This window comes from Periophthalmus magnuspinnatus, chromosome 10 (assembly GCF_009829125.3).
Source record: "Periophthalmus magnuspinnatus isolate fPerMag1 chromosome 10, fPerMag1.2.pri, whole genome shotgun sequence".
In the NCBI taxonomy this organism is placed as follows: domain Eukaryota; kingdom Metazoa; phylum Chordata; class Actinopteri; order Gobiiformes; family Gobiidae; genus Periophthalmus; species Periophthalmus magnuspinnatus.
This window is the reverse complement of record NC_047135.1, coordinates 33,118,799-33,144,698: the sequence shown is the minus strand read 5'-3', so window position 1 is coordinate 33,144,698 and position 25,900 is coordinate 33,118,799. Positions and strand designations below refer to the sequence as shown.

At 40.9% G+C, this 25,900-nt stretch overlaps 1 protein-coding gene across 1 annotated transcript in view; it reads right to left on the bottom strand.

The window, feature by feature from the left end:
• pcdh11 (protocadherin 11) overlaps positions 1–25,900 on the bottom strand; it is a 161,133-nt gene that overhangs the window by 48,622 nt on the left and 86,611 nt on the right. Inside the window, exons 5-6 of the mRNA XM_033974233.2 lie at positions 24,664–24,699; positions 12,988–13,186 (exon numbers count right to left, since the gene is read on the bottom strand). Of these exons, the coding sequence (XP_033830124.1) occupies positions 12,988–13,186; positions 24,664–24,699 (235 nt within the window). The remainder of the gene's footprint in view (positions 1–12,987; positions 13,187–24,663; positions 24,700–25,900) is intronic.

Below are 25,900 nucleotides of genomic sequence, written 5' to 3'. Positions count from 1 at the left end.
TCCGGGATGCTGCGGCGAGCGAAAGCAAATGATGGTGACTATAACACAGAGTTCAGTGGAGCGTCAACAGAATGGATGGGCCAGTCCTGGTTTGGTTGTGTCTGTTCAGGCAGATGTCCCTAAGTCCCCATGACTCGTGAGGTGGACGCCCCTGTAAGCTATGGCAGATGCTGCGCTAAGGTAAGACAGATGGGATTTGTGCTTGGGATCAGTAAAAGGGAGGCACATTTTGAGGAAATTAATATTAATCATGTGCATGTACAACAGAAGGGAATTAAACACAAAAAGTTTGATGTGAAAATGGGGCAGAAAACGCGGAATATTAGCTCTGTACTATGTAATACATGAACTAATGGTATCAAACGGTTATTTACAGAGATAAAATACACATGGCCACGAGCAAGAGTAGGCACTAAGTAGGTTGCCTAATTGGTTAGTTAAGGGTTAAAGCCCCACTTTAAAACACATGTTATTTAACCCTAATCATTTATAATGTTTCAGAAAGTATTTAAATAAAAATAAAAAAAAAATGCTTGAAATGTGCGTTCTGTCTGTTTGGTTGCGTTTCTGTTTTCTGTCAACATGCATTATGTTTCCACGTCTCTAACAGGATAGAATATTTTATCCACAGATATTACTGGTAATCTGAAAGAAAGCTTTGATCTGCTTATGGAAACATACAATAAATGAAAGGTGATTCAGCGGGCCTGGGTTTATGAAGACGTGGACATGTGCGTGTGCAGATATAAAGCACATGCATGTGTATATATACATAAATATATATATACACATAGCTCTGTACGGCGGTATGTATTTATGTATGCAGGGCTGTAATCCCGGCTGGCAGCTGCACAGTCTCAAATCCAGTTTATTCACAAGCTCTAATTCGCAAAGATATCAAGCGCTCATTGTTGGGTAATTGCCACTGATGGAAGAAAAAAAAGAACAATATTTCTTTCAACACAATCGATGGTAAACTGAAATCAATGAGGCTGAATGTGTGATTAAAATTTGATCGGATCACTGACGCCCAACAATGACACCAAACACGAAGCCGGGCGACGTTCTCCATGCCGTTTGTTGATGTAAATGTTGTTTAGCGCCGCTAGGATAATGACAGCCTATTGATCCCTTTTTGGAATATATTTTCAAACTTTTTTCTCCACACATGCGCAACATGACACAAACACCCACTTGGAGAATTTTCCGCTGGAATTTTGGGCGGTTGAGTTTGATCTTTTTGCAGAGGGAGAAGCGGCACCGAAGACGGATCAGTGAGTGGAGGCTTTCAAAGACCCTTAGGTTGTCAATGGTAGTGTTTTGTGCTGGAGATGTCAGCTCTTAACTGTAGTTGTACTGCGTGGGAGGGCTGCTCAGTGTGCCAGATCAAGGTGTACGCCTTTTGTATCGCTCGTCTTCGCCTGCTCTCTGTTGGAGCGCCGCTGTGAAGTTTGTGTACGAGGCTGCATCTGTGCATATGTGCAAATTGGTGATTAATCAAGTAACCAAACAGCAGACTGAATGCTTTTTAATGGCGCAAGAGGAAAAGTAGGTCATGTTTAGAACCAAGTGAAGCTGCAACTAAAAGTGGTGCAAAGGACTGAACTAAAGTGCTTTTGTGGAGCCCTAACACTCTGATTTTGTCCCTAAAGATTAATTAAAATGAACAATTAAGAAACATTTGGTATATTTATGCTACAGGAGAATGCATCAGCTGTGCTCTGTTTAAACACACTGAAGATGACTTGAATGACTCTTTTGTAATCCATTGCTGTACTCCTTCTTTCTTTCTATGGAATTGAAAGACAGTTGGGAGTGAGGTGAAAATAAAGTTGATGTGATTTGGCCGGTCTGAGATGGAAGACAGCATGACACCCTCCAGTCCACACTGCCATGTGTTGTATTAAGGCTGTATTATGTCATGGACCAGTGAGCCACAGATGCGGCAGCAAGGCTGATCATCAATTATTATACCTCAGTGGATCAAAATGAGCAGCTCTGCTCATGTGCATGTCCCCAGTGCAGCGGCTGAGCGCTGGCTTAGTGCACCCAAGCCCCTCACACCAGCAGCACCTGCAGCTCAGACACCAGGCGGACCAGACCAGGGCAATGGGACATGCCTCCAGACAACATCTGCCTCCCCTCAGTGACCTGAGTGTTAAGCCAACTGGAGAATCAAGGGCACCCCAGCAGAGCTCCTGATTTTATCTCACACTCTGCCACTGCTGCCACCAAACTAACTGCAGCTCCAGGAGACGTTCCAGTTTATTTTCTCTCCCACTCTCAACTCACTTTGTCCAATTCTCCCATTGTTTCTTTTTACACCACTGGAAGAGCACGCAGGCTACATCTATATCTTAGGCAAGAACACTTATTACTACACATACAATTTGGATAAAGGTCAAGCTCCACTTAAAGATTGTTCTTACATTTTAGCTCCATTAAAAAGCCCAGTGCCTTTGATTTTTCCTACTGTGCTGAAACGGAAATATTATACTATTTCACTGAAATGATTGTATTTTCTTTCTTTCTGTTCCTGTTGCATTCCCTCAATCACTTGAGGAGAGATTTAGCCCTTATGAGTGTGATGAATTAGTGGGCACGCGGGAGCCACTGTATGACAGATGCTTGCACTTCAAATCCAGCGGGACCACGGCTGAATGGAATCAGGACAAATCAATGGAATCGCGCAGGTGTCCGGGGGAAATGGGGACAAAGCCACACAGTCTGCCGTTTGCAGGAGCCCCTGGTGCGGCTGGAGCTCCAGGTCTTTTTGTGCATGCCCAGGGCAGACAACAGCTTACTGACCCCTGCAGACAACAGCACTGTGGGGACAGAAGCCGGAGGAAGCAGCCGGCAGAAGAGGTACACTTGACCACAGAGGCAGTGATGAATGGTGCAGGTTGATGAAAGGCCGGAGTCTGATTGCCAAACATCTGGATGGACTCATACGGTTTCTAATTATTTCTCTTTCATCTTTTCTTTATAATATTTTTTTTCTTAGACGTTCTATCCCTGTGTCCTTGTGTGTGTCTGTCACTACCTCTTCCCGTCCTCATCGTGTCTTGTGCTGCATAACTTCATTCGACGATTAATCTCACATTTGTTTTTGCTTCCTGGCCACTATCCCGTTCTTTCTTTGCTCACTCAAACCAAACCTTGCTTTTCTCTTTGTCCTTTCACTTCATTTGTCAGTGTTACCAAACCGTGAGCGGGTTCTGAAGTGATCCATTTGTTGGTGAAGACCAATTCATCAAGCAGTCAGTGCATAGACTGATGAGATGCTCTCAGTACAGTGCATGCAAATCCCTCTCATGTCAGTGCATTCAAAAGACACATTACATTTTCAGTATACTCATCTTAAACTCACTGTAACACGGTATGTTTTTACCAGTAAAACCAAACTGTCACATGTCAATATTTATAAGATTCGTCTGAGGGATTTCATGATCATGTTGTGGCCTTGCTTTTAAACTAATCATTTTGCAGTAAAATATTGCATTTCTTTTGAATGACACTTTAACTGAAATATGATAATATGTGGAACATGGACAGATGGCATCATAGCTGTACCCGTCTGTCATCATATCATTGATGTCACTGCGGCAATACTGCAGCCATCACTGTAAAGTGAATCTCATAAAAACACTTTATCTCATAGTGGAGCCTTATTGAAAAATCAGCTCAAGAAATGTGGCAATATTACAATATTAAATTGGTTTCAGCTCACCTCCTGTATGTTTCTTTTCTTTGTGAAGATGTTTGTAACATTAATTTTGCCTAATACTTGAACGTAAAAAGTATCTAAAGGCGTAGTTCCAATAGCACCAACAAAACATGATGAGCACAGGCCATTTCTTCATCTGCATCAGTTCTAGAGCTGAACTTTCTGCTTTTATTTTGTCTGAAAAACAAACACATTTTGATCAATTGTATTAAATTAACGGTAAAAGTTTAAACTCCACAGTCTCTCACTTAAGTGCCTGATTGTGACACTGATGACAAAACCTATATTTTTCTAGCTCTCTGTTTAAATGAGTTCTCTTTGTGAAACAGTTTTAAATCATTGCCTTGTCTTCCTGGAACTAGCTTGAGCTGTATTACAGGACACAACTAACGGCTCACAAAAACAAGTCCATGTTAAGGCAGTGTTCTGCCCAGCCTTCAGGAGACATATTGATGCATGTTATTTTGGTCAATAAGTCCTTCTGAGCACAGGCCATCCTTATCCTTGAGACCGGGTGCTAGTGAAAAATGAGGAAGGGATGAGACCATGCATTTTAATCTGAGCGGGCAGGCGTTATATCTTTAAGAGGGCAAGGGAAGAGAGAGAGCAGGGGGATGCACTTCCTATAACCCTGTCTGAGGCTCATTAATGCAGCTGCTAACAATGAAGAATGCCATGGCTTCAGCTGAAATACAACACTGAGCCAGAGCATATAATGGCTGTAGTAAAATACAAAACATAAAGATCTCTGTGCACTATTTAGAGACAAACAACATGTTGCATCTAATTGGAACATAACAGTACATTGTTTAAGTCCCCAGAGAAGCAAAATGTCTTATTTAAAAAGGTTTATTTTGTGACTAGACATCTGTTAACATTAAAGTATAAAAATGTATGGATGTGTGTGAATATAGTATATTTACCAGTTTGTTTTAAATATTCACTTCAACTTTTTGCGGGATTGAGGAGCAACTATGGGCTTAGAATAAATAAATAAATAAATAAATAAATAAATAAATAAATAAATAAATAAATAATGCATTTTCCTCATATAGCTCTTTTCCAGATGATCAAAGTTGCCGTACAATTCCGTGCATTATTCATTCACACTTGGCCGCTCCAACCACCCCGAACATTCACACCACATTCATACTAGACAACATGGGTGAAGTGTTTTGCCAAAGGACACAACAGTTTTGGTAAACAGTGCGTTACCCCTAATGTAATTATACTAGTTATTCACTGTCCCTTTCTGTAGGTCCTCAGTCTTCAACCAAATTAGCTTTTTTCCATGATTAGAAACAACCAAGTGCTTTAATTTGGTTTATAACTTTGAAACACGTGCACTACTAACCCCTCTCTAAAATCTGTCCAGTGTTAATGCTTAGGTCCTCCAACTGAATATGAAACAGAGTGGGATTTTTGTAAAAGCTATCTATAACAAATGGGCTTGAATAAAACATTAGTGCATGTATATTTTATGGCTTCCCATGTACTCCTGCTGCTTCTGAAGGCAGCACGTTTTCGGCTCTTTCAGTCAGGTATGCTACTAGAACTTTAGCTCAGAGGACACTGTGATTTCTTTAGTATAAAAGCTTTGGCACGTTTTTTTTTTTTTTTTTTTGGTTTGTTTTACCACAGTTAAAAGAGTTAAAAGCGGGATTGACCTTATTCTGCTGTAAATGATCCTAAACGGTTCCGGTTACGTGGGAATCCCGTTCATTTCAGTGAAGAATTGGAAAAGTTTCGCCACTAAAATCTGATATAAAGGAGTTGATTTGTGTCAGATGTTCAATGCGTATGGTTCACAACACGTCAACGATGCTCTGATTCTCTGGTAAGTTTTAAAACGGCCGTACAGAACTTATTTACTATCAAGATTGGCCGCCCCATCCAAAACAATGTGACCTTAATGCCGACGGCGACGCCCACTGGAACTTCTGTAATATGGTAAATAGTCAAATCCTGCCAGCAACGCCAGAAAATCCAACCCATTTATGGATGTCGTCGTTAAATGTTGCTGCAAAGATAAAAAGGCTAATTCTGTTCACCCTTTTCACCTCAGTCTTAACGTGCAGTCCATGATACGCTTGTTTCGTATGCACCAAAACACATGATCGGAAACTTTTTGAAGACGTGCAACGCTGCGTATTTACTGTCAAATAGTCTCCAAACATACTTTATAATCCTTCCAATAGGCCTTAGATAGCCTGCTAACATTTTAAACACTCTTACAATACACATCTCACTACAATTCCCTTTGGCCATGGCACTGAAACATATTGATTTTTCTTAGCTCTCCTGTTATCTTTATGATTAGTGCTGCTGAAGGAGATGTGGATGATTGCGCCAGAAAGCCCCCCTCGTTCATCCCCGTTTCACACAACTCTTTGGCAGAGCAACAAAGACTAGTCCTAATAGTGTGGAAAGAGGGTTTCTAACATGACACTTTCTGGTCGTTTGAAGCGGGGAGCAGGGGATCTTGTCGAGCCAAGTTGACTCCAGCGGATCAATAGCTCGTCTCTCTCTCAGACAACTGGTGTGGCATTTGAACCAGATAAAACTCCGGTTCCCCGTCCGCCTCGACCTCTGAGAACTGAGTGCTTCCCAAATCCCAAATCGGTTGAGATAGGGATACAGATGAGTATATCAGTAATACCCTCATCGGAGTCGGTTCTGGACCCCCAAACGGCTAGTTTCTAGAGGAAGACGATATGTAAATCACTGGATATATTGATTTTCTTTGTGAGCTGCAGTCCATTGTTTACATTTTACACTATACGGATCCAAATGCCAAGATTTTCATCAGCTAAAGACGCTCTAGAGGAATAAAACTAAGCAAACCAAAAGAACGAAAGCTGTGCTCACCAAATGCAAATCATAACCTGTGTATTTTTTGTAATAATATAAAAAAGCTTCAAATGATCTATGGGCCTGAGATGGGAACAACCAAAACAACAGCTACCCAACCCCAGAAGAACCTTAAAAGAAAAACTAAAAAATACAGATTATATATCAGTAACATATCTTAAAACGATATTTGAACTGCTTAGGTTAATAATTGCTTCATGTAGTTCTGTTGTAGGTTCACTGGAACATCTATAAAAGATTCTGGGCATCAGATGGCACAAGAAAGTGTATTTGTATTTTAATAGATTCTTTTCTCAGATCAAGGTTTAGTTTGTTTTCATCCCTGACAGTTTGGACCGCTCAGTAGCGCTTTTCCTCAGAGTGGTCGCGTGATGTTGCTGTTAGGTATGAAAACAAACTAAACCTTGGTCTGAAAAAAATATTTATTGAAATCATGGACTGTATAAAGAAATGACATCACCCATAGCTTCCGGTTCCGGGGTCGAGAGCAAGAGCCGACCTGGAGCGAGGCTGTTGAAGGTAACGCCCCTACTCGCCCGCACTTAGCAACGCTGTCAATCAAACCTGTTGCTAACGCTAGAGAGACATGTTCATATACTGATCTACAGACACATTAGCAAAATAAAAACCCCAGGATCATGTAAAGTGGGTTAATACGAACATTTAAGACCAAAATGACGAGTCTGACAGCAGCAGTTACGCAGAAAGTGCGACAACTTTCCAACGTAAAGTGAATTGGACCCAGAGTCAATGGAGCCAGAAGTGCGCCCATGATCACTTCCTGTTTATAACCATTTATATACAAAGTTTATGATTAAAACCTAATTATCTGAAGACCAGATGAACCTCATTGGACTAAAAAGTTGATTTGTATAGTGGGAATATACAGCAGAGGGATAAAAACGTTTGAAGACTGTATCATGTAAATCCATCAGCGATAGCGGTACAAAAAAGACCTGCATTAGCAATTTATGCAGTGTATGAATTAAATATAGATCGCTGTAAGGTATCTACGATAACATGACAGTATGCAAGGTCATGGCGTGAGGGGAATGGCAAGTGTTGCTGTTAAGGTAAGATTTATTGTTCATTACGGTTCCCAACACAGGGCACTCATGGGCTGAGACAGGCTTGGAGCTAACTAGCGCCCATCAAATGAAACTTTACATGAAAAACCAGGTCCAAGCATTGATCATCTTTCTAACCTGTGGTCAGCCAATTATCTGCATCTGGCGGCACTGGTGCTATGAACAAGGGTCCTCTTTTCTCTAGTGTCTCAGCTCCAGTCTCTCCCCCAGGTCGCCCATGACACTGGAACACTAATTACAACTAATTGTTCCACACTGAATGGATTTAGTCACTTTGCAAATGATGATGCCATTGGTCAGTGTCACAGAGTTTCCAAGCAAAAAAAAAATCAACGGGGGAATAAGAATTTGCACAAATGAATGTAATTAAGAAGCACATTTATTTCGTCTAATTGCGTGAGAGAAGACTTCAAGTGAAAGCGAAATTGGGCGCAGTATGAATAATTAACGCGGCTAACTGTACTGAATACTACAAAGTTGTCCCTGTCAAGAAATCGCATGCGTAAGTCTCAGGGCACAAAACAAATTGTAGTTGTAAAGAGACAAGCTTATAAATACAAGCACTCAATCCTCAGCTGTCTTCAAATCCCCCGTTTTTGCATGATTGTGTCTAGACATCTGAATTCTAAGATATAATGCAACTCACAAGCGCAAACATTGTGAGCTTGTTAGGACACATTAGAAATTCAAGCAGTATCAACGTGTTTGGAACACTAGATCAAGTCAAGTGGCCTTTTCCAACGACAAGAAAAAGGGCAGTTGTTAATCAGTCAACTGGAAATTCAGACTAAGAGCTATGATCAAGACTTTAGGAGCACGGAAATCAAAGCGTCCAGACCACGGCGCACGGCTCAGTCCTTAATCAGATTATATGTCTGCAGCATCAGGGACGGGGCATTGTCCATCACAGACCAGAAAAACAAAAGCAGCGAAACATTTTTACATCTCCACACTCCTGTTAACACAAAAACATAGTAATAAATATTCGCTGATGTGGAAATTATGTTTTAAGTACGTGCATTTTCTAATACGCCTCACAGCAAATTCATTATAATCTTATTAAAGTGGGAGTATTTAAAAAGGATCGACTTTTAATCGCAGATTTAGATTGTAGACTGACAAGGTGTAAGCTGGTCATTTGAAAGCCATATGCCACAGATTAAGATATACCACTACAGCATAGCAGCGCCTTTCATGTTCTTTCCACTAATGCACTACTTCAAAAAACTGACTTTCCTGAGCTGCTTGTAAGTGGGCAAAGGTACACAGCTTTTAAATCCCTCAACTCCGACAACAGGAGAAAGAAATAAGTATATTACAAATCATCCAGAGAACTAAATTGTCTATTGTTAGAGAAATGTGCAGGATTTAGGCGGGGGATTTGCTCCCACTTTGCTGCACTTTGTCTGAAAGCTTAGCACTGTTGGCTGACATGGTGATTTCCATCATTCAGGAGAAGCTTTTAGGGATGTCATTTGAGTCATTGTGGAAAAGTACAGTCCATAAACATAACCAGCACATAGCATGACTAGTTATCACCGCAATAATACGACACAATGGTATGGGTTTGTACGGATTGCATTAGAAACAACAGGCTCCAGTTATTTGGTGACAGCTCAGTCACACCCAGTGCATTCAAATGAAACTGGCTGAAACAGGGACAGTGCTGATGTGCCAAACACAAACTCTCAAGTGGAACAGCTCTTATTTCCAAGCTGCGCTGCATCTCATATCATTATGTATTCTTGGTTTTGATGTTTTGATGAAGTGTTGCTATTTGGCCAAGAGGGACGGGTACAATTCATCGTGTCTAATTGTCGTGGATGTGCTCTTCTGTATAAGGCAGCACAAGACAGATTGTTGGGGGTTGGACCTTAAACCAAACATGCTAATGATATTTATGTTGTGCTTTTAGCTGTTTGTTAAGACACAAGGGGAAAAATCAAAAGGAATGGAACAACGTGTGACAAGAGATGAGACTGTGGAAGAGTGATGGCGGGGTACTGGAGTCAGCCCACAGGGGGGAGCCGAGGCCCGTAAAACCAGCAGCCGCTTTCCTCATAAATAATAGATACATAAAATGTCATATGAACTTTATTTCAAGTGTGGGTGTGCTAATAAAGATGCAGGTTTAAAGGAGTTGAGAAATTCATTGTCAGAAGAAGGCCACATGCTCCGCCTTTGGCACAGACAATTACTCAGAGCGGTTGACATTCAGGAGCAGTCTTAAGAACCTTTTAGAAACAATGCTTTTCTGAATGCACAGCTTCAGCCCCGTGCTTCACTCCTCTCTATTCCCCTTTTCCATTCTCTACTCTTCACTGTACAATTTCTACTTTTTCTTCTTCCCGTTTCACAAATTGAGATGACTCCATGAGAGATTTCCACTGTTGCACAGGTCTGGAGCTCATTGATAAAACTATATCCAATCCATCTGTGCCCCGTTTGTCATCACAACACATTTTTTTACAACTTATGTTTCAAACAGGTCAAGCGGCAGGTTAGACGCCTTTTTTTTAACTTGTGCGTGCGTAAACAAGTTATTCCATCTGATTTCTATGTACAGAATCCCTAATCAATATATATATTTTGAATTCTGAGCTACTTCCTGTATTTTTCAATGTTTTTTGTCTGTTTTTTTTGTCTGCAAACTTGATTATTGTTGAGTATCCCACCAAGAAAGTAATAATTCTGTTCTAATGTGATCAATGATAATATATAGTGTTGTTTCAGTGCCATTTATTTATTTATTTTTAATCTGATCCGATACTGATACTTGGGCTTTACTCGCTGATACCAATACCAGCCCAGTACCGCCCAGTGTGAAGAAGTACACTAAGGTTACTCAGTTTTGTTACAGTACAAAAGGAAACAAATAAATCTACTATACAGAAAATAAATGACATTATAGGAGTAAATTGTTAAGTGTCAAATGTATAATGTGCTTAATGATGAGTTGCGCTGATTTAAGCACTTTTACGTTTCTACTTGCTCACTTTCTACCACAGAGCGAGGATAAAAACAGCAGTGAGGCCTGTAAGAAGATGCTCATCCTCGAGCACATGGCTAATTATGCAGAGTCAACAAAATCCGTGTTAGCGCTGTTGTCGTGTTAGCGCCATCGTCAGCTGTACTCTGTGTAGCGTATTTATGTTCGGCATCCACGACGGCTAAATGAAGATATCAAAGAGGTAACACAAATGTCTTTTTTTTGTCATTACCAGCGTGTTTTAAGAGCTGCAGAGCCTCCAATGTTTGCATTTAACCTGCCTGAGCGTTAGCATTAGCATTAGAAGCATTAGAAAATACAGAGCGGTATCAGATCGGTGTTTTGGTCTAAGTTCTCGCCCATACGATACCTGAAAAATGTGCGGTATCTGAGCTTTTGCGAACACCAGCAACAATATCGGAACAACCTTATTAACATATGGACGAGATATGATTTTATTGTTTCAGTTATTATATTTCGCTTCTATTTAAATGTATTATGCTGCCTTAGGGAATACTGGACCAAATTAAGTATAATACAATATGCTAATCATGCAAGTTCAGTGTATGTACAATTGGAAACGTGGTCATTCTGCAGCCTGGTTAATATGCAAATGTTATACGAGAAATTAAATGGGTTGATTCCTTGCTCAAACATATAGTGTGTCAATATTAGAGGTAATATTTTACCTGTTGCATATAGTGGACTCAAACTATTAAAATGACTCTCTATATTGTTTACATAAGAGTAAATCTGATCATGAAATGTGTTGGCTGTCAGTCCAAACCCTTTTTAATAATAATTCTGCTATGATAAGGTTACAATTGAACTTGGGCAATGAGCCTTGTGGCCAGATAACCAAAATGACTTTTCTCATATTCAAATACCAATATTACACATAGATATTAAACTTTGTGGCCAGTGTCTCCAACGCAATTACAAAAAGCCCACACAGATTATAACACATTAGCAGCTTCTTCCCTGTTTTAACACATATTACTCCTCGGGGATTGTGGGTAATAGGTTCAGCGTTTGAGTGAGTTTATGAACTATGAGATGTTTGTCGCTGAATGCTAATAGGACGATGAGCGATTGCTTCAGTGTAGGAATGAATCACATACATGAATCAAGGGTGTCGCTGAGCGCATTTTAAGAGGCCAGCTGGGACGAGATTGTTAGATATGTTTGTACCAAATGTGTGATAGCAAAGGTCAGCCGCTTGTATAAAATAAGGGCCGTGACGAAGTTGGCGGAAGTTGACAAATAGGATGCGGGAAGGACAGTGGGGAATGCAAATGAGAGGGAAATGATTGCAGAGGGATGTCGGCCATCTTGTCTAATGCAGTACAAATGTATTCAGAATCACACTCGCAGTGGCACCCATAGTCATGGGTTTGTCAGTACAGCTGCTGCAGGGCGGCAGGACCCATGTGGTCACACTTCAACCACTGAGATAATCAGATGAACAGCAAACTCATGCTCTTATAGTTTTAGACTGACGGAGGCCCACACTGCAGCTGCACAATACTGGGCTATAATGTGTCTCTGTGTTTAGAAGCATCTGTTAAATCTGTCTGCGCTAAGTGCAAATAAGAATGGATACTGCTGTAAACATAAATTGTTATTCTCTTAAATTGAAATAAATATGAATGGCCTTTGGACTTTTTGAGCAGATGCAGATATTTTTCTTGCTGCTTTGGCCGATATCCAATATTTTCAGAAACAAGGCTCATAAATGTATGTTGTACAGATACCAATATCACCCATCTCATAAACCGAGTAGAGTGGTCTCTTTCATAAAAGCACAGATGCATTGAACAGTATTTATAACCGCACTCTTGGGCTTGAAACCATGTTAAATTGGGACTATGGCAATAATTCTCAAAATAGTGTAAAAATATGGCTGTGTGCTTGACTGTCATTTCTGAGGAGCAGCTACAAAATTTGTGGAAATCATGCAACAAGACGTACAGCTGGATCACCACATGATTCTTCTGATGCAGGAAGCAGACAAGAAAACTGCAGAAGTGCCGCTTGATGGTTCTCTAAGCATTTGTGTACACTTGGAATTTGCGTAGCTTTTTGTTAATTGGGCTTTTTTTTTATGAGGAACAACATCGGGCCGTTAACCATGCAGTGACAGATGTCTTGTGAATCATCTGAATACATTCTGCAAGAGTTCTAATTTTAGAGGTATCAACACCTCTTGCCATTTCCCGAAAAGCAGCCAGATTATTTTACGACTAGCAATTATAAATACATTTGTTATTGAAGAAAGCAGATGGGAAACCAAATTGTGCAGAGTGACTTACTGGACTCGGGGTCGGAGTTGCCGTCCCCTTCCGTGCGGCTGTTGGGAGAGGTCTGCTCGTAGTACTCGTCCTGGGTGAAGCTGAGGGGCAGAGGCTGACCGCTGCTGGTGGCACTGCTGGGCTCGGGGTCGCCCAGCCCACTGTCACTGCAGCTCTCCTGGGAGCCGTCGGGGAGGTGAAAGGTCACACGGCGCTGGGTCTGCAACAAGAAAGGAATACGTTTGTTTTAGATGGTTAAATAGTCTTGTTTTAAGTGAAAATATGGCTGGATATAGTTGCATAAAAACACAGAGAGCATGGGTTTTATTAGAGTTTTGCATTGTTGAGTGACTGATAAAAAGCTGTAATTCAGTGTAACATGGGAACAATAGCAGGTGCGTAGTAGTAGACGTTGTAGTAGTAGTTGTAGTAGTGAGTATACTGTTTACATTGTCAATTACATAATCAAATTGTAACATCGCTCCACATTTGTACAGCTCTTTGACCAATAATCCTCCAGTGCCTGAGTACAGAAATGCACTAACAATTCCTTAACCCTTAAATGACCCTTAGAGTAATTTGTTACATGAATAACTGCGCCGGTTATTATGCGTTTAACTCATGGCCTTGCTTGCATTCATTCACTATTCGCCATGACAGCCCAGACAGTGCGGTTGCCTCAGGTACACTTACTTGAGTTTACAAAAGGGTCATGGCTTCCAGTAACCAAGGCATCCATTTGGGTTTTAAATGTAACCTTTAAATAGTCGAGGCACCACAATGAAAATTCATTACAGTCCTTGTTAGTGTTGTTGAGGCTTTAAATGGACTCTTTAAAACACTTAGAAAGCCACTAGGTTGATGCACAGCTTTCTAATGTGCGTTTTGGCATTTCTTGTCTCAGCTGGGCAGCACGTAGTAAGGAAATGTCAAGCTATGCACAAAGAAAAGAACAAAGTAAAATATCAAAGAGTTAAGTTTCACAGCGACTTATTTAATAGATTCTTACAATGATCTTTCACTTATAGTAGCTGTAGGTGCCTAACTGCAGATGTACCGGTGTCCTGATGTTGCGCGGCCTCCAGATCCACAGTAAGATCCAAACGCCACTTTGAGAGACGCTGTTTTAAAGATCAAACATAAAACCTAATCACTTTTTTTATCTTTTAGGCCAAAAATGGAGGTGTAGGTGTGATTTATAGGTTTAGGTTAAAGCGGAACTAAGTAACGTTCAGCAATAGAGCTCCCCCTGCAGTCCTATTATGAGAATACACTCATTCAATGCCAAATATTTTTAAAAAGAGCCAGGATTTTCAGAAGAATTCTCTTATTGCATGGCTGGTTTTCCACACAGAGGCAGCAGGTGGAGACGGACAGTTCAAACACCCCAAAAATACATATTTAACCATCGCGGGGACTTATGACGGCATTTGATGAGGTAAAACGTTACACAATTCTCATTTAAATTAAGTTTAAGGTAAGTTAAAGCTATTTTCCAGGGGTAATTTGTCCTCTGCATTTCATAGGTCAGTTGTCAAAAGCAGAACTAGTTTTGAGCTTGTTACTTCTTATAGCCCTGTATTCATTTTAGATTTCTTCATTGGGGCAGGTGGGACGGGGGACATGGCCAAACACCCCCACAGTCCCCTTTTTGTCATAGGATGTCCAATTTTGACTAAAAATGTTCAAATAACAAGCAAATGTTCAAAATGAGGCAATAATAAAGCAAAGAGTTCTACATAGACAGTGGGTTATAACATGAGAGGATCCATAGACTGTATATATAAATGGACATAGCTAACCTGCTAGTCACCTCGTTCGAAACAGGAAGTGAGCGTGGGCACGATTCCGGCTCCATCAACTCACTTTAATTCACTTTGTATTGACAAACTGTTCCCTCTTCCTCTGTAACTGCTGCTGTCAGACCCGTCATTAAAATGCTCGTATTAACCCGCTCTACCTGGTGTTTTTATTCACTATTTCCTCTGTAAATCAACTTATGAACATTAATAACAGACAAATCAGACGCCTTCTTTCCCTGAGGTCACTCCTGCTAAGCGTCGCTAAGGTGAAAGGAGCGTTACCGTCAACATCCTCGCTCCGGATTGGCTCTTTGGTTGCTATGAAACTCGAAATCGGAAATCCAAATACGTAACGCAGCTCCAAATTCACCCGTTTAACCGCGAACCTCGGTGAGCTTCAGTCTATGGAAGGATCTGAATGCCGTGTCATATGAGCTGCCCTTTTGTCCTTCAGTAGAAAAATGACTGGAGCATTGTGGGATAAATGTTAGAAAACTGGAAGCTCGTTGTAATTTGCACATTCAAATATATTAATTACTGGCTGCTATATAAGACACATTTCCACATAAATGATGCTGTACTTTGACATTTAGAAGGGCAATTGTGTATTCAGTACATTTCAGGCACTGCATTTATCACCTTTACATGCTTTTGTCAGAACTCATGACAAAATTGCATCTTGTCACCGGAGGGACTAATTGAAACAGTGGCCTCTTAACCCAAAAATGATTTCTAGTCTGCAGAGTTCCGCAAATGACTGCTGAGATGATAAACGCAGTGTGAGATTTATAATTGAGACTCCACGATAATAAACGGCAAGTATATTAACAGGTTGAACTACTTCCTAGTTTTTATTTTCCAGATATAGACACGAAAGAGGGACAGGGGGGTGGGTGTGTGGAGGTGCACACTTTGATTTCTCAAGTCTCACAAAGGATCACAGGCGTCTGGGCATTTTCCTCCAAAAGGTGCCGGGCTCTTTGATTCAGCAGGAGGTTTACATAAGTTCAGACTGCAACCTTTCTTTGTGCTATAAAAAACACTGTTGTGGTAATTAAATAATGCAGTTGCGATTTTTAGTATCTTCAAAGACTTCAGGGGGTGTAGTCGGTCTGATTTGGAGTTTATGGAGTCTTATTAAATGCATTTTTTATTGAAATTTGCACAGAAAATAAGTATCATAATTCTCCTCATATTGTTCAGTTGTGATTCAGTTTTATTTTGTCTAATTACAAACAAATAAAAAAATAAAATAATAAATATCTTTCAATACTAACCTTCTAAAATAAAAATCAATATTAATGATTTGCATTTAACAATAAAACAGTCACATTTATTCCATCAGAGTCTGACCCCTGCTCCAACCCCGGAGCTTTTACTGACACAGGATTGGCCCTGGACTGATTGAACAGACCCAAGTTCATAATTAACAATTAGAAATGACCAAATCTGAAAAATAAAACCCATTTATAATACAAACAAGTGCTGTATAAGTCAAACACGTCTGCTCTTTTTGAATTGAGTGGCCAAATGTGACCGTGGCAATGTTACACACTCCATTCAGAACATGAACAAGGTCACAGGTCATGTTGTGAATGGTAATGTTAACATTAATACAAAGAGCAGCAGGAAAGAACAGGTTTTTCTTTGAGCTTGGTCAAGGAGAAAAGAAAAACATTTTTGAGGATATACATTTCGGCGCCTGTCATGACTCTTAAACCACAGCACGGCTGCATCACTGAAGAGCAAAACACACATCCACTATAATTATGTCTCAGTGCAGCACCTCGTGTTATTCCTACAATATTTTTGTTGTATGTTGTTTATTTTCCTGTTATTGTTCCTTTTTACAGACACATATAACACTCTAATAATAAAGGAAAAGATGTTATTTCAGGTATTCTATTTAAATATCCATCCATCTTCTCTTTATCTGGGGCCGGGTCGCAGGCGCAGCAGTCTAAGCAGGGACTCCCGGACTTCCCTCAACCCAGACACTTCCTCCAGCTTGGGGTGATGGGAACCCAAGGCATTTCCAGGCCAGTCGAGAGATATAGTCCCTCCAGCATGTCCTGGGTCTTCCTGGGGCCTTCTCCCGGTGATACATGTCCAGAAAATCTACCCAGGGAGGCGTCCAGGAGGCATCCGGAACACATGGCCGAGCCACCTCAGCTGCTCCTTTCCACATGGAGGAGTAGTGGCTCTAATCCAAGCTCCTCCCGTGTGACTGAGCTCTAAGGGAGCACCCAGCCACCCTGGGGAGGAAAATCATTTTGACCGCTTGTATCTGCGATCTTGTCCTTTCGGTCATTACCCAAAGCCCATGACCATAGGTGAGGGCAGGAACATAGATTGATCAGTAAATCGAGAGCTTTGATTTTGGACTCAGCTCCTTCTTTTCCACGACAGTCCGATACAGTGACCGCATCACTGCAGATGATGGATGGAGCGTGTCAATCTCATGCTCCATCTTTCCCTCACTCGTGAACACGACCCCAAGACACTTGAACTCCTCCACTTGAGGCAAGGACTCTCCACCCACCCAGAGAGGGCGCCACCTTTTTCCAGAGCTGATTTCCATCCCAGCCGCTCACACTTACAAACCGCCCCAGTCCCTGCTCCAGGTCCTGGTCCTGGACATCATTTGCAAACAGCAAAGATGAGATCTGACTGCTCCTAGAAACTCTGTCCATAAAAACAAAGAAAGAGCTGGTGACAAAGGGCAGCCCTGTGGAGTCCAACATCAATGGGTCTGACTTACTGCCGGCAATACAAACACATCTCCTGCTGACCTCGGACCTCGTACTCCCAGAGCACCCACCAGAGGACACCACGAGGGACACAGTCAAATGCCTTCTCCAGATCCACAAAGCACATGTGGACTGGATGGGCCAACTCCCATGAGCCCTTGAGCACCCGATGAAGAGCATAGATCTGATCCAGTATTCCAAAAAAAAACACACTACTCCTCCTGAATCTGAGGCTCGATTATCTGTCAGACTCTCCTCTCCAGTCCATGGAATAGACCTTACCTTATTTTAAAATGATCGTCTTTTTTAACACCTAAATTATTTGCTTTGGATCAACAATTAAATAAATGCAACAGAGGCTGAGTAGCGAGCACAAACGCGTCACTGCAAGAAGGTTCTGAGTTCGATTTCTGGGCCTTTACTCAATCCATCAACCAAAGACATGAACAATAGATACAATTCTCCATTTAGAGCAGTCCTGACCAAACCTACCACAAAATCTGGAGATGGGCCCCGGGTGTCGCGCTGTGTCACCCACGGCCCCTGACAGGGAGAATAGAGACACACATTTCTAACCAAGAGGTACTCTGAGCCAACTTAACAAAATGGTTCATTAAAAAACTAATCGGTGAAGGTCGGCTAGCCTAAATCTACACAATTAGCACCCTCTAAGCACTGGCGAGCTTTCATTTAGCTCTGTGATATTAGACTGGTTAGCTTAATATGCTACTTACTTGATTCATCAAACTCCTGAGGCTGCAAATCACTATGTTTATGACCGAGAGTGAGAACTACACAGAGCGAGCAGACACACGAGGAAAAGCACTGTTTAGGTTGTCAAATCACTATTGATTCCATTAGCAAAGTGAGACAAGAGGTGATATATGTGAGACATTCAGAGGGACACATGGATCGAGACATCAAATACTACACCGTCAGGACTGGACCAAGATATTTGATAGTAATATGTTAAATAAAGAGAGGTGTTCTACCGCATTTAAACGTGTTTCCACTATATCAAAAGAAACAATTTTATATGTATTTGAATTTATACTGAACAAAAAACGATATACATAAAAAAGGATAGGAGATATTATGTAAAATCCACTTTAATCAGCCTTTAACCTCGTTTCCCTCAGCTTACGCAGTTGTATTGTGATTGATTCATGCATGTTTGAGTAATCCTGTATTGTCCTGTACTTTCCCCTCATCTGTTTCCACACGCTAAAGCTGGCCACACACTGCAGGATTTTTCACTCTTAAACAACGCTTTAAATGTGAGACAAAAAGTGCAGACCACGTACAGAGGGAAAATCGGATGAGACTTTAAAATCTTAGATCCCCTGAGCTGCGACAAAGACTGCAGCGAAGAGACCGTGCGAAAAGCTGCAAGTCGTGAGCGCACCTCAGCCGTTTCCTGTCCACAGTAAAACGTCTCACTTTGAGTCAGAAGTGTTGAAAAGGTCAGAGCGTTGTGTCGCGTTTAGATGCAAGTCAAAACGGTGTTATTATTATTTGTGAAATGTGGTGCAGTAGTTCAGATAAAGGCTTTTGAATGCACACAAGGCTGGAGATAAACTGCACAGGAAGTAGAGACACCGTCACTAATCGGCAGCAGCCTGATCCTCCCTGTGCGGATGTAAACACACACACACACACGTGGGGAACTATTCACACCTTTTTTACTTTTAAATAATGCTTCAAACTGGATTCGTGGGGCTGTTTTGTGGACTGGGGTCATTATTTGCAGGAGGATGGGTAATATGGATGAGAATGCCGTCACTCCCTCTGCCCCCGGTGCTCTGTTTTATTGGCTGTTGCCGTGGTGATGTTTTGGGGTTATGATATGAAACAGCTCAGAGTCGCACTGACACCGTACACACGAGGAGAGCAGCGGATTAAAAATGGCATACGAGGATCCAAAGTGGGGTCATGCCTCCTTGAAATCGAGAGAAGCAAATCGGGTCCTACATCGGGCAAAATATCCTGCAGTGTGTGACGAGCTTTACGGCTGAGATTAGTTGAAAAAATCCAGACTATTGGACGTACGTAGGGTTAAAAAAGCCACATTTGGAAAATACAAGTACTTACGTGGCTATTTGCTGCTTGCTACAGTAAAATGTCACTACGAAGAGCTACGGGTTTATCGTCCCAGTTCTATTATTACAGTGTTCAGTCGCAGAACATTGTAGTTAAAATAAATAAAATGGAAAATCATCTCCTTATGTTATACTTGAATACTTATACCTGCAAGAGCACATGTATTCTTTAAACAACAATAAGTTTAGTAAATAATACCAGCCTCTACCTCTATTTTTCTCGTCTTTGTTGTAAGCGTAACATTTTTCACTCGCTATATTTTTATAGAGTAAAATTTAAATTGCCACTCTTCATTTTATTAGACAGCAGAGTGATGAGTACCTTGTTGGCAAACCAATTCCTTCTGCATATGTTTACCCACACTTTCAAGACGTCTAAATACTTTGCCTTGGCAGCAATTTCTGAAATTAATGGCAGAGTGGAGCAAATGCTAAGTCCAGGTTTGCGGTGAAAAAAGAGCCCCACTTACAGCAGCCTGGCACTGTGACAAAAAGCACACTTTTTCTCCTCATGACTCTAATTATTGGAAACTTCTTCGACAATGCCATCCAAAATCTATGAGAACAAACAGCTGTCTGTGACAATCAGGACAAAACGCTTTGGCACAGGGAAGCATCTTCATTTTGACTTGCAGCTCATCCACGGTGCAGCCAGATGGTAAAGAACCTATTTGATTACGCCCGAACTTTAAAGTTGTTCCGATTTACAATATTAATTACAATTAAAGAGCGTTGAATAAATACTTTTCTCTCCCACAGGAAACGGAAACACACGTCTATCGTTGAGTCAAGGTGAGTGTTTTGCTAGGCATTATCACTTATTTAAAGACGCTGCCAGGAATCCATAAAGCAAAGACAAGCTGTGGTAAGAGATATCAAGACCAAACAAAGCCTGTTCAGCCTGATAAAACACCGCCTTGAGAAGTATGTACACAGAGATAAAAAAGAACAAGACCGCCGCGTGCCAACTTCTACCCCATAACATGCCAGCCAATCCCCCGCCACTGGTCTGCTAACTGCCCAAACAAATCGCAGATGGGGCGGGATTTGAGGATTAGAAACACCTATATTTAGATAAAGAGGTCGGGTCCAAGTCTTCTTCTGTGAGGGTTTTAGGTGGAGGTCTAGAGACGGAGCTGAGGAACATGAAACAATGACAAATACAATAAAAGAAGCGTAAAAATATGCTAATTATATGCGTTGCGAAAACTAGGCTGACGCATGGAAAGTTGCGTGTTGGTAAAAGCAAAATAATAAACACAATATTCATTTCAAGAACTGTAAGACGTCATACTAACTATAGCCTAAGCTTGGGGAAAAGACTGCATTATGAACGATGAGTTTATTAACTATCTAATCAATACCCAAACCCTAACTCCTAACCTCTTAATTAACTCGTTACCAAGCTTGAATTTCTCATTTATCTTTATTTCTTCAGGGAGAGCCTCAATAAGAGCAACGAGACTCTCTTTTCATGAGCATAAAGAACAATACCAGCAAAAATAAACATGCATAGGTCCATTTCCAATGTTAAAAACTGGTGCAGGGGTGAGTATAAATGTTTATCACGAGATTATTAAAGTGCATCATTAATAAAAAATTGTGTCTTTGTTCATTGCATGTTTTATTGGGGTTAATTAAGCTGTAGTTATTAACGCACATTAAACAACAACAACAAAATGGATGCAAACTCGATCAGGTCTGCAAAAAACACGAGGGAATTTGGGGTTCAAATAAAAAAAACAAACTAACCAATGTACCAACGCCACCATTTTGTACGCCATTCTCACAATATCAGCCACTTAAGGATCTGGAACACTTTATATTTCCCCGAGTCCAAAATGCAGCAGCCTCGTCCTTGACCAGACCACTCCCCCTGGGTTTTTGTTATTTTATGTCAGTTTTTCCCAACTGCCACTCTCTGGAAAATAGCAGAGAAGAAGTCAGAGCCTCACGGAGAGGGACTTGGCTGACAAGCGCTTCTCTCTGAGTGATAAACAGGGACCACTTAGGAGTGAATCAGGGGAGATGGGCTCTGCCATTTCAGATAAGAATCAGCTCGCAGGCACACCTAGACCCGCATAAATCTGTTCAGAGGAGATGGTGACTTGACATGTCACAAGCGGCACAAGCAGAAGGGGAAAAAACAGATAAGCAATGTATTTATTCAAATGACAAACCAGGAAAATAACACGGCCACGTTTTGCATGTGATGTTTCTCCATTCTTTTGGTACGACGCGTTCCACTCTGACTATTATGTGAGGTGATATGCCACTGTGTGCGAAATGTTGACTTAGCGGGAACAAGTGAGAGGGAGGTGATTTGTACTGCATGCGTTAAGACAGATTACTGGGTCAGTTTTGGACAAACGCTGTATGTTTTCCATAATTTTTAGCAGTCAAGAGATGAGGCACTACACACTGTAAGGACGAAAGCAGTAGCGCACTTGAACCCGGCACAAAAGAAAACGTTTTCAGAGCATTGGATAGCGAGGGCAGATAACCTGAGATGTCCTCTTGGCGAGCAAAGAATATTTCATAGTGAGAAGTACAGCAGTTATACAACCGTGTTTTCTGTTGAAACTGTCGGAAAGTTTGCAGATGAACTCTTGACAATAGTGCTGGAGAGGACCAAGGCCCGCTGAACTGTGTGCATATACTGTGCAAACATAGTATGAGAGAGAGAGAAAAATACAATGAGAAGAAAATCGAATAGTCTGTGAGTCACTGAGCTATAATGTCCGAGCCGAGCGGAATGGAAAAGTGCTAAGTGCTTTTTTAGAACACAATTTGGTCAATATAAAGATCAACTTGCAGATTTAGAGCAACATTCAGTTCAAGATTTAGTTCAAGTCCTAGTTATAACCTTAACCTAAGTAAAGTAGTTGTTCATCGATAGTAATATTAGCGGATGTTCTCTGCTCTTGAATGAAAATAAAGTGTCCAAACCAATCATCCTCTTGTTGATGCAGCTACACTTTTTTTTTTTTCTTTTTTTTTTAAATGTAATGCAAGACAAACAGTGACCAGTCCTATACAGCAGTGACAAGTGATAAAACAAACCAGGAGATACCAAGACATACCATGGTTTGTCGACGTAACAGCGATTTACAATAGTATGTGACAAGTCTGTGTGTGCGTGTGATATTTCCTTGATTGTGTAGGAGGTAAGGTGGAGACGGCAGAGGAGAATCCTAGTACAGTAGTCCCCGCGCTATATCGTGGTTCACCTTTCGCGGTCTCGCTGTTTTGTGTAATTTTGTGTAATCGTTTTGGGATTGGACGGGCAAGAAAGAAAACCAGCTGTGTGACTAATACCACAGTCCAGTAGATGCACCAAAAAGAAACAGCGTTATCTTCTGGGGTTAACAGAGAATGAACCAAAGGGCGACAGTCGCTCAGTTACTCAGTTGGTAGAGTTTTTGTCCACTGGTCCGAAGGTCGCTGGTTCAAATCCCACTCTTGACGTAAAGATCATTGGTAGAGTTGTCAGATCCATGGCCACACAGGTTTTAGCTCTCATAGATGAAGGCTGTTGTTGTGTTCTTGGGCAAGTCACAACCCACCTTACTGTGCGTGTGAATGGGTGAGTGATTCCTTGGTGTAAAGTGCTTTGAGAGCCTTGAAGGTGGAAAAGCGATATATAAAAATGTGAATATTTACCAAGCATTAGTATACAGTTGTCCCTGAAGGGTATGTCAAGTAATAAAGCTTCTGAGTTGCATTACAAATACACATATCAAAAATATTGAATGCATATTGATTGAATAAAGCTTCTTAGGGGCATCACATACACATATACATCTTTTGATATTGAAATCATACAGGTTTTGAATATTGTCATGTAATCACCGTTTTTATACTGAATTCATATATCCTTTGAATGTTGTATCCTTTTGAAGGTCGTCTAACAAGCACTATGTTTATACTAAAGTTTGAGCACTATGTTCTAACATCCCTCATTTTAACGCGGTTCACCAGATTTTAGTGCCTTTTTACATGCTTTTTTTTTTACAGTGTATGAAAGCGTGTGTGTCCTGCGTCCTGATTGGCTAAAGGACTGTAGACCATTGTCCGTCAGTCTCCTCCGTGCCGTGTCTCCTGTACAGTACAGAATCTGTTCAGACAAATTTATGTAACATTTGATTTATTTGACATATATTATTTCATTTAGTTGGGCCATTAGTATTTTGTTTATTTCTTTATACTTATTTTATTAACAATCAATATTATTTATTATATTATGTTGGATACATTATTTACTTTCTTCATAATAATATTGGTTCTTATTTATTGTTGCGGTACAGCGTATTTGAGGAGCACACAGATAAAAATGAACACGCACGAGATGAGTGACGTTGTTGAATAAAGACGAGCTGCAACTGTCCCGCCGCGTTGGTCTGTTTAAGCAAAGAAGACGCAAGAAAATACATCATATTAAATCTAACTATAACCAACCAAACCACAGCCTCAAGAGACTAAATGTTGGATCGCAGTGTGACTCTGAAGTGCTGTACGTATGCAAGTTTTCTCCCCGACAAAACCCACAATGTCGATGAAACGTTCTGCACCGACAAATTTCAGAAACTCTTTGGACTTAACGGTTTCTCTGCACATGAGCAACACATTTAAAGCGATCATCGAGGAAGAGGGATCTAATATACGAAGGTTTGAACTTTTGAGAGTGTTTAAACGAGAGAAATGTGAGAAAATGTTAATGCCTTTGTGAGAAAAGTGTATAAAGTGTGTGGTGAGGGGTTTTACAGACAAAAACATAGAGAGTAATGTAAAAAATAAAGCTGATACTTCATGGACCAAGTGAAGATAAGAAATAAGATATAGAGAATGCAAATGGGAAACAAAAAAAAAATGATTAGGTGTTGTGGTCGTTGAAGCCCAGTTGTTTTTTTGTTTTTTTCTGCAGCTACTTCTTTTTAACCCTTGTACTTACGTCGATGCAAAAACATTATTGAGTTCTTCCGACCTCCAAACAAAAAAAGACAAATATACAGTAATAAAGATAAAAAAAGACTTGATCAAACTTACATTGACAGACGAGATCTTGCCGAGCTGACAGGCCTCCTGCAACGACACAAGAAAACAGTCATTTAAAAAAAAAAAAAAGTCTCCTGAAAAGATTTACAATGAAAAAAGATGTTTAGACTTCACAAAAGGAAGCCTCACTGAGAGCTTCCATTTTTCCCCCTCTCAAAGTCAGGCGGTTCACCATTGACAGCCTGATAGATCTGCGGTTTTACACTCTGCTTTCATACTCGCGATTGAGATTTTGGATATTGATTCCGCCTCACTCTGAAGCTCCCGGGTTCACAGAGCGGTGAGGGGCGCGCTCTCTCCGCAAACGTACAGACCAAGACCACGCGGCTCTGACAGCTCCACAACAAGAGCCATCCGAGTGACGCTTTGATAGAGATGATTTTTCACACGTCACAGAGGGAGAGTGAACGCAAAATCAAATGGGGCATCAAGAATTCACAATAAACAATGACAAGCTTCTAAATGAGGAACAAAAGGCACCCGCGGGCTCGAGAAATAGCATCCTCTCTCCGGGGACCCAGATAACTCACATAGAGATAAGAGTATTTAATTTTTAATCACCAATTTTGTTTTCTTTGTACTGTGTATAATAATCCCGGGTACATGACTAGATTTGCAAAGAAAATACAAAGAATGTGTCAGCGAGAAGCCACTTAGGAGGAGGAGAAGAGGAGAGGGGGAGAGGAGGAGAGGGGGACAATGAACAGGAAATAAGTTGGTGTCAACAGATTATCCGGAGGTAATTGTGCACCCAGGCTTGCTCTCACTGACTGCAAAATAGAGGTGCACCCCCTCAGAGCTGTTCATCAACTACTAAACACAGCACCATGGTGGACAGCTAACCCAAATAACACAGCCCTCGCAAACTTTGGGGGGAAAAGAACTTCTTCTCGCTGGTAAATCATAGTTTTCTGATTCCGTTGTGGCGTCGAATGTTTACACCTTTCAGCAGTTTCAACAAGATTTTAAAGATCTGTGCTATATCTTATACGTAAACTGTGCCAAATGCTGCAGTTTAGAGTCAAATACTGTCTTTTAAATCAGACCTATTCTGCAAAATGAACCTTTTACAGCTTTTAATTATGTTATAGTTGTTTCCCCGCCCGATTTACTCACCTATAGTTGTATTCGGAGTGATTCGTGCATGTTTGAGCGATCGCAATCTTTAATCGCTTATGTTCAAGACGCCATTTTGTTGATCGGCCCCCGTTTTCACTGCCACTTATAG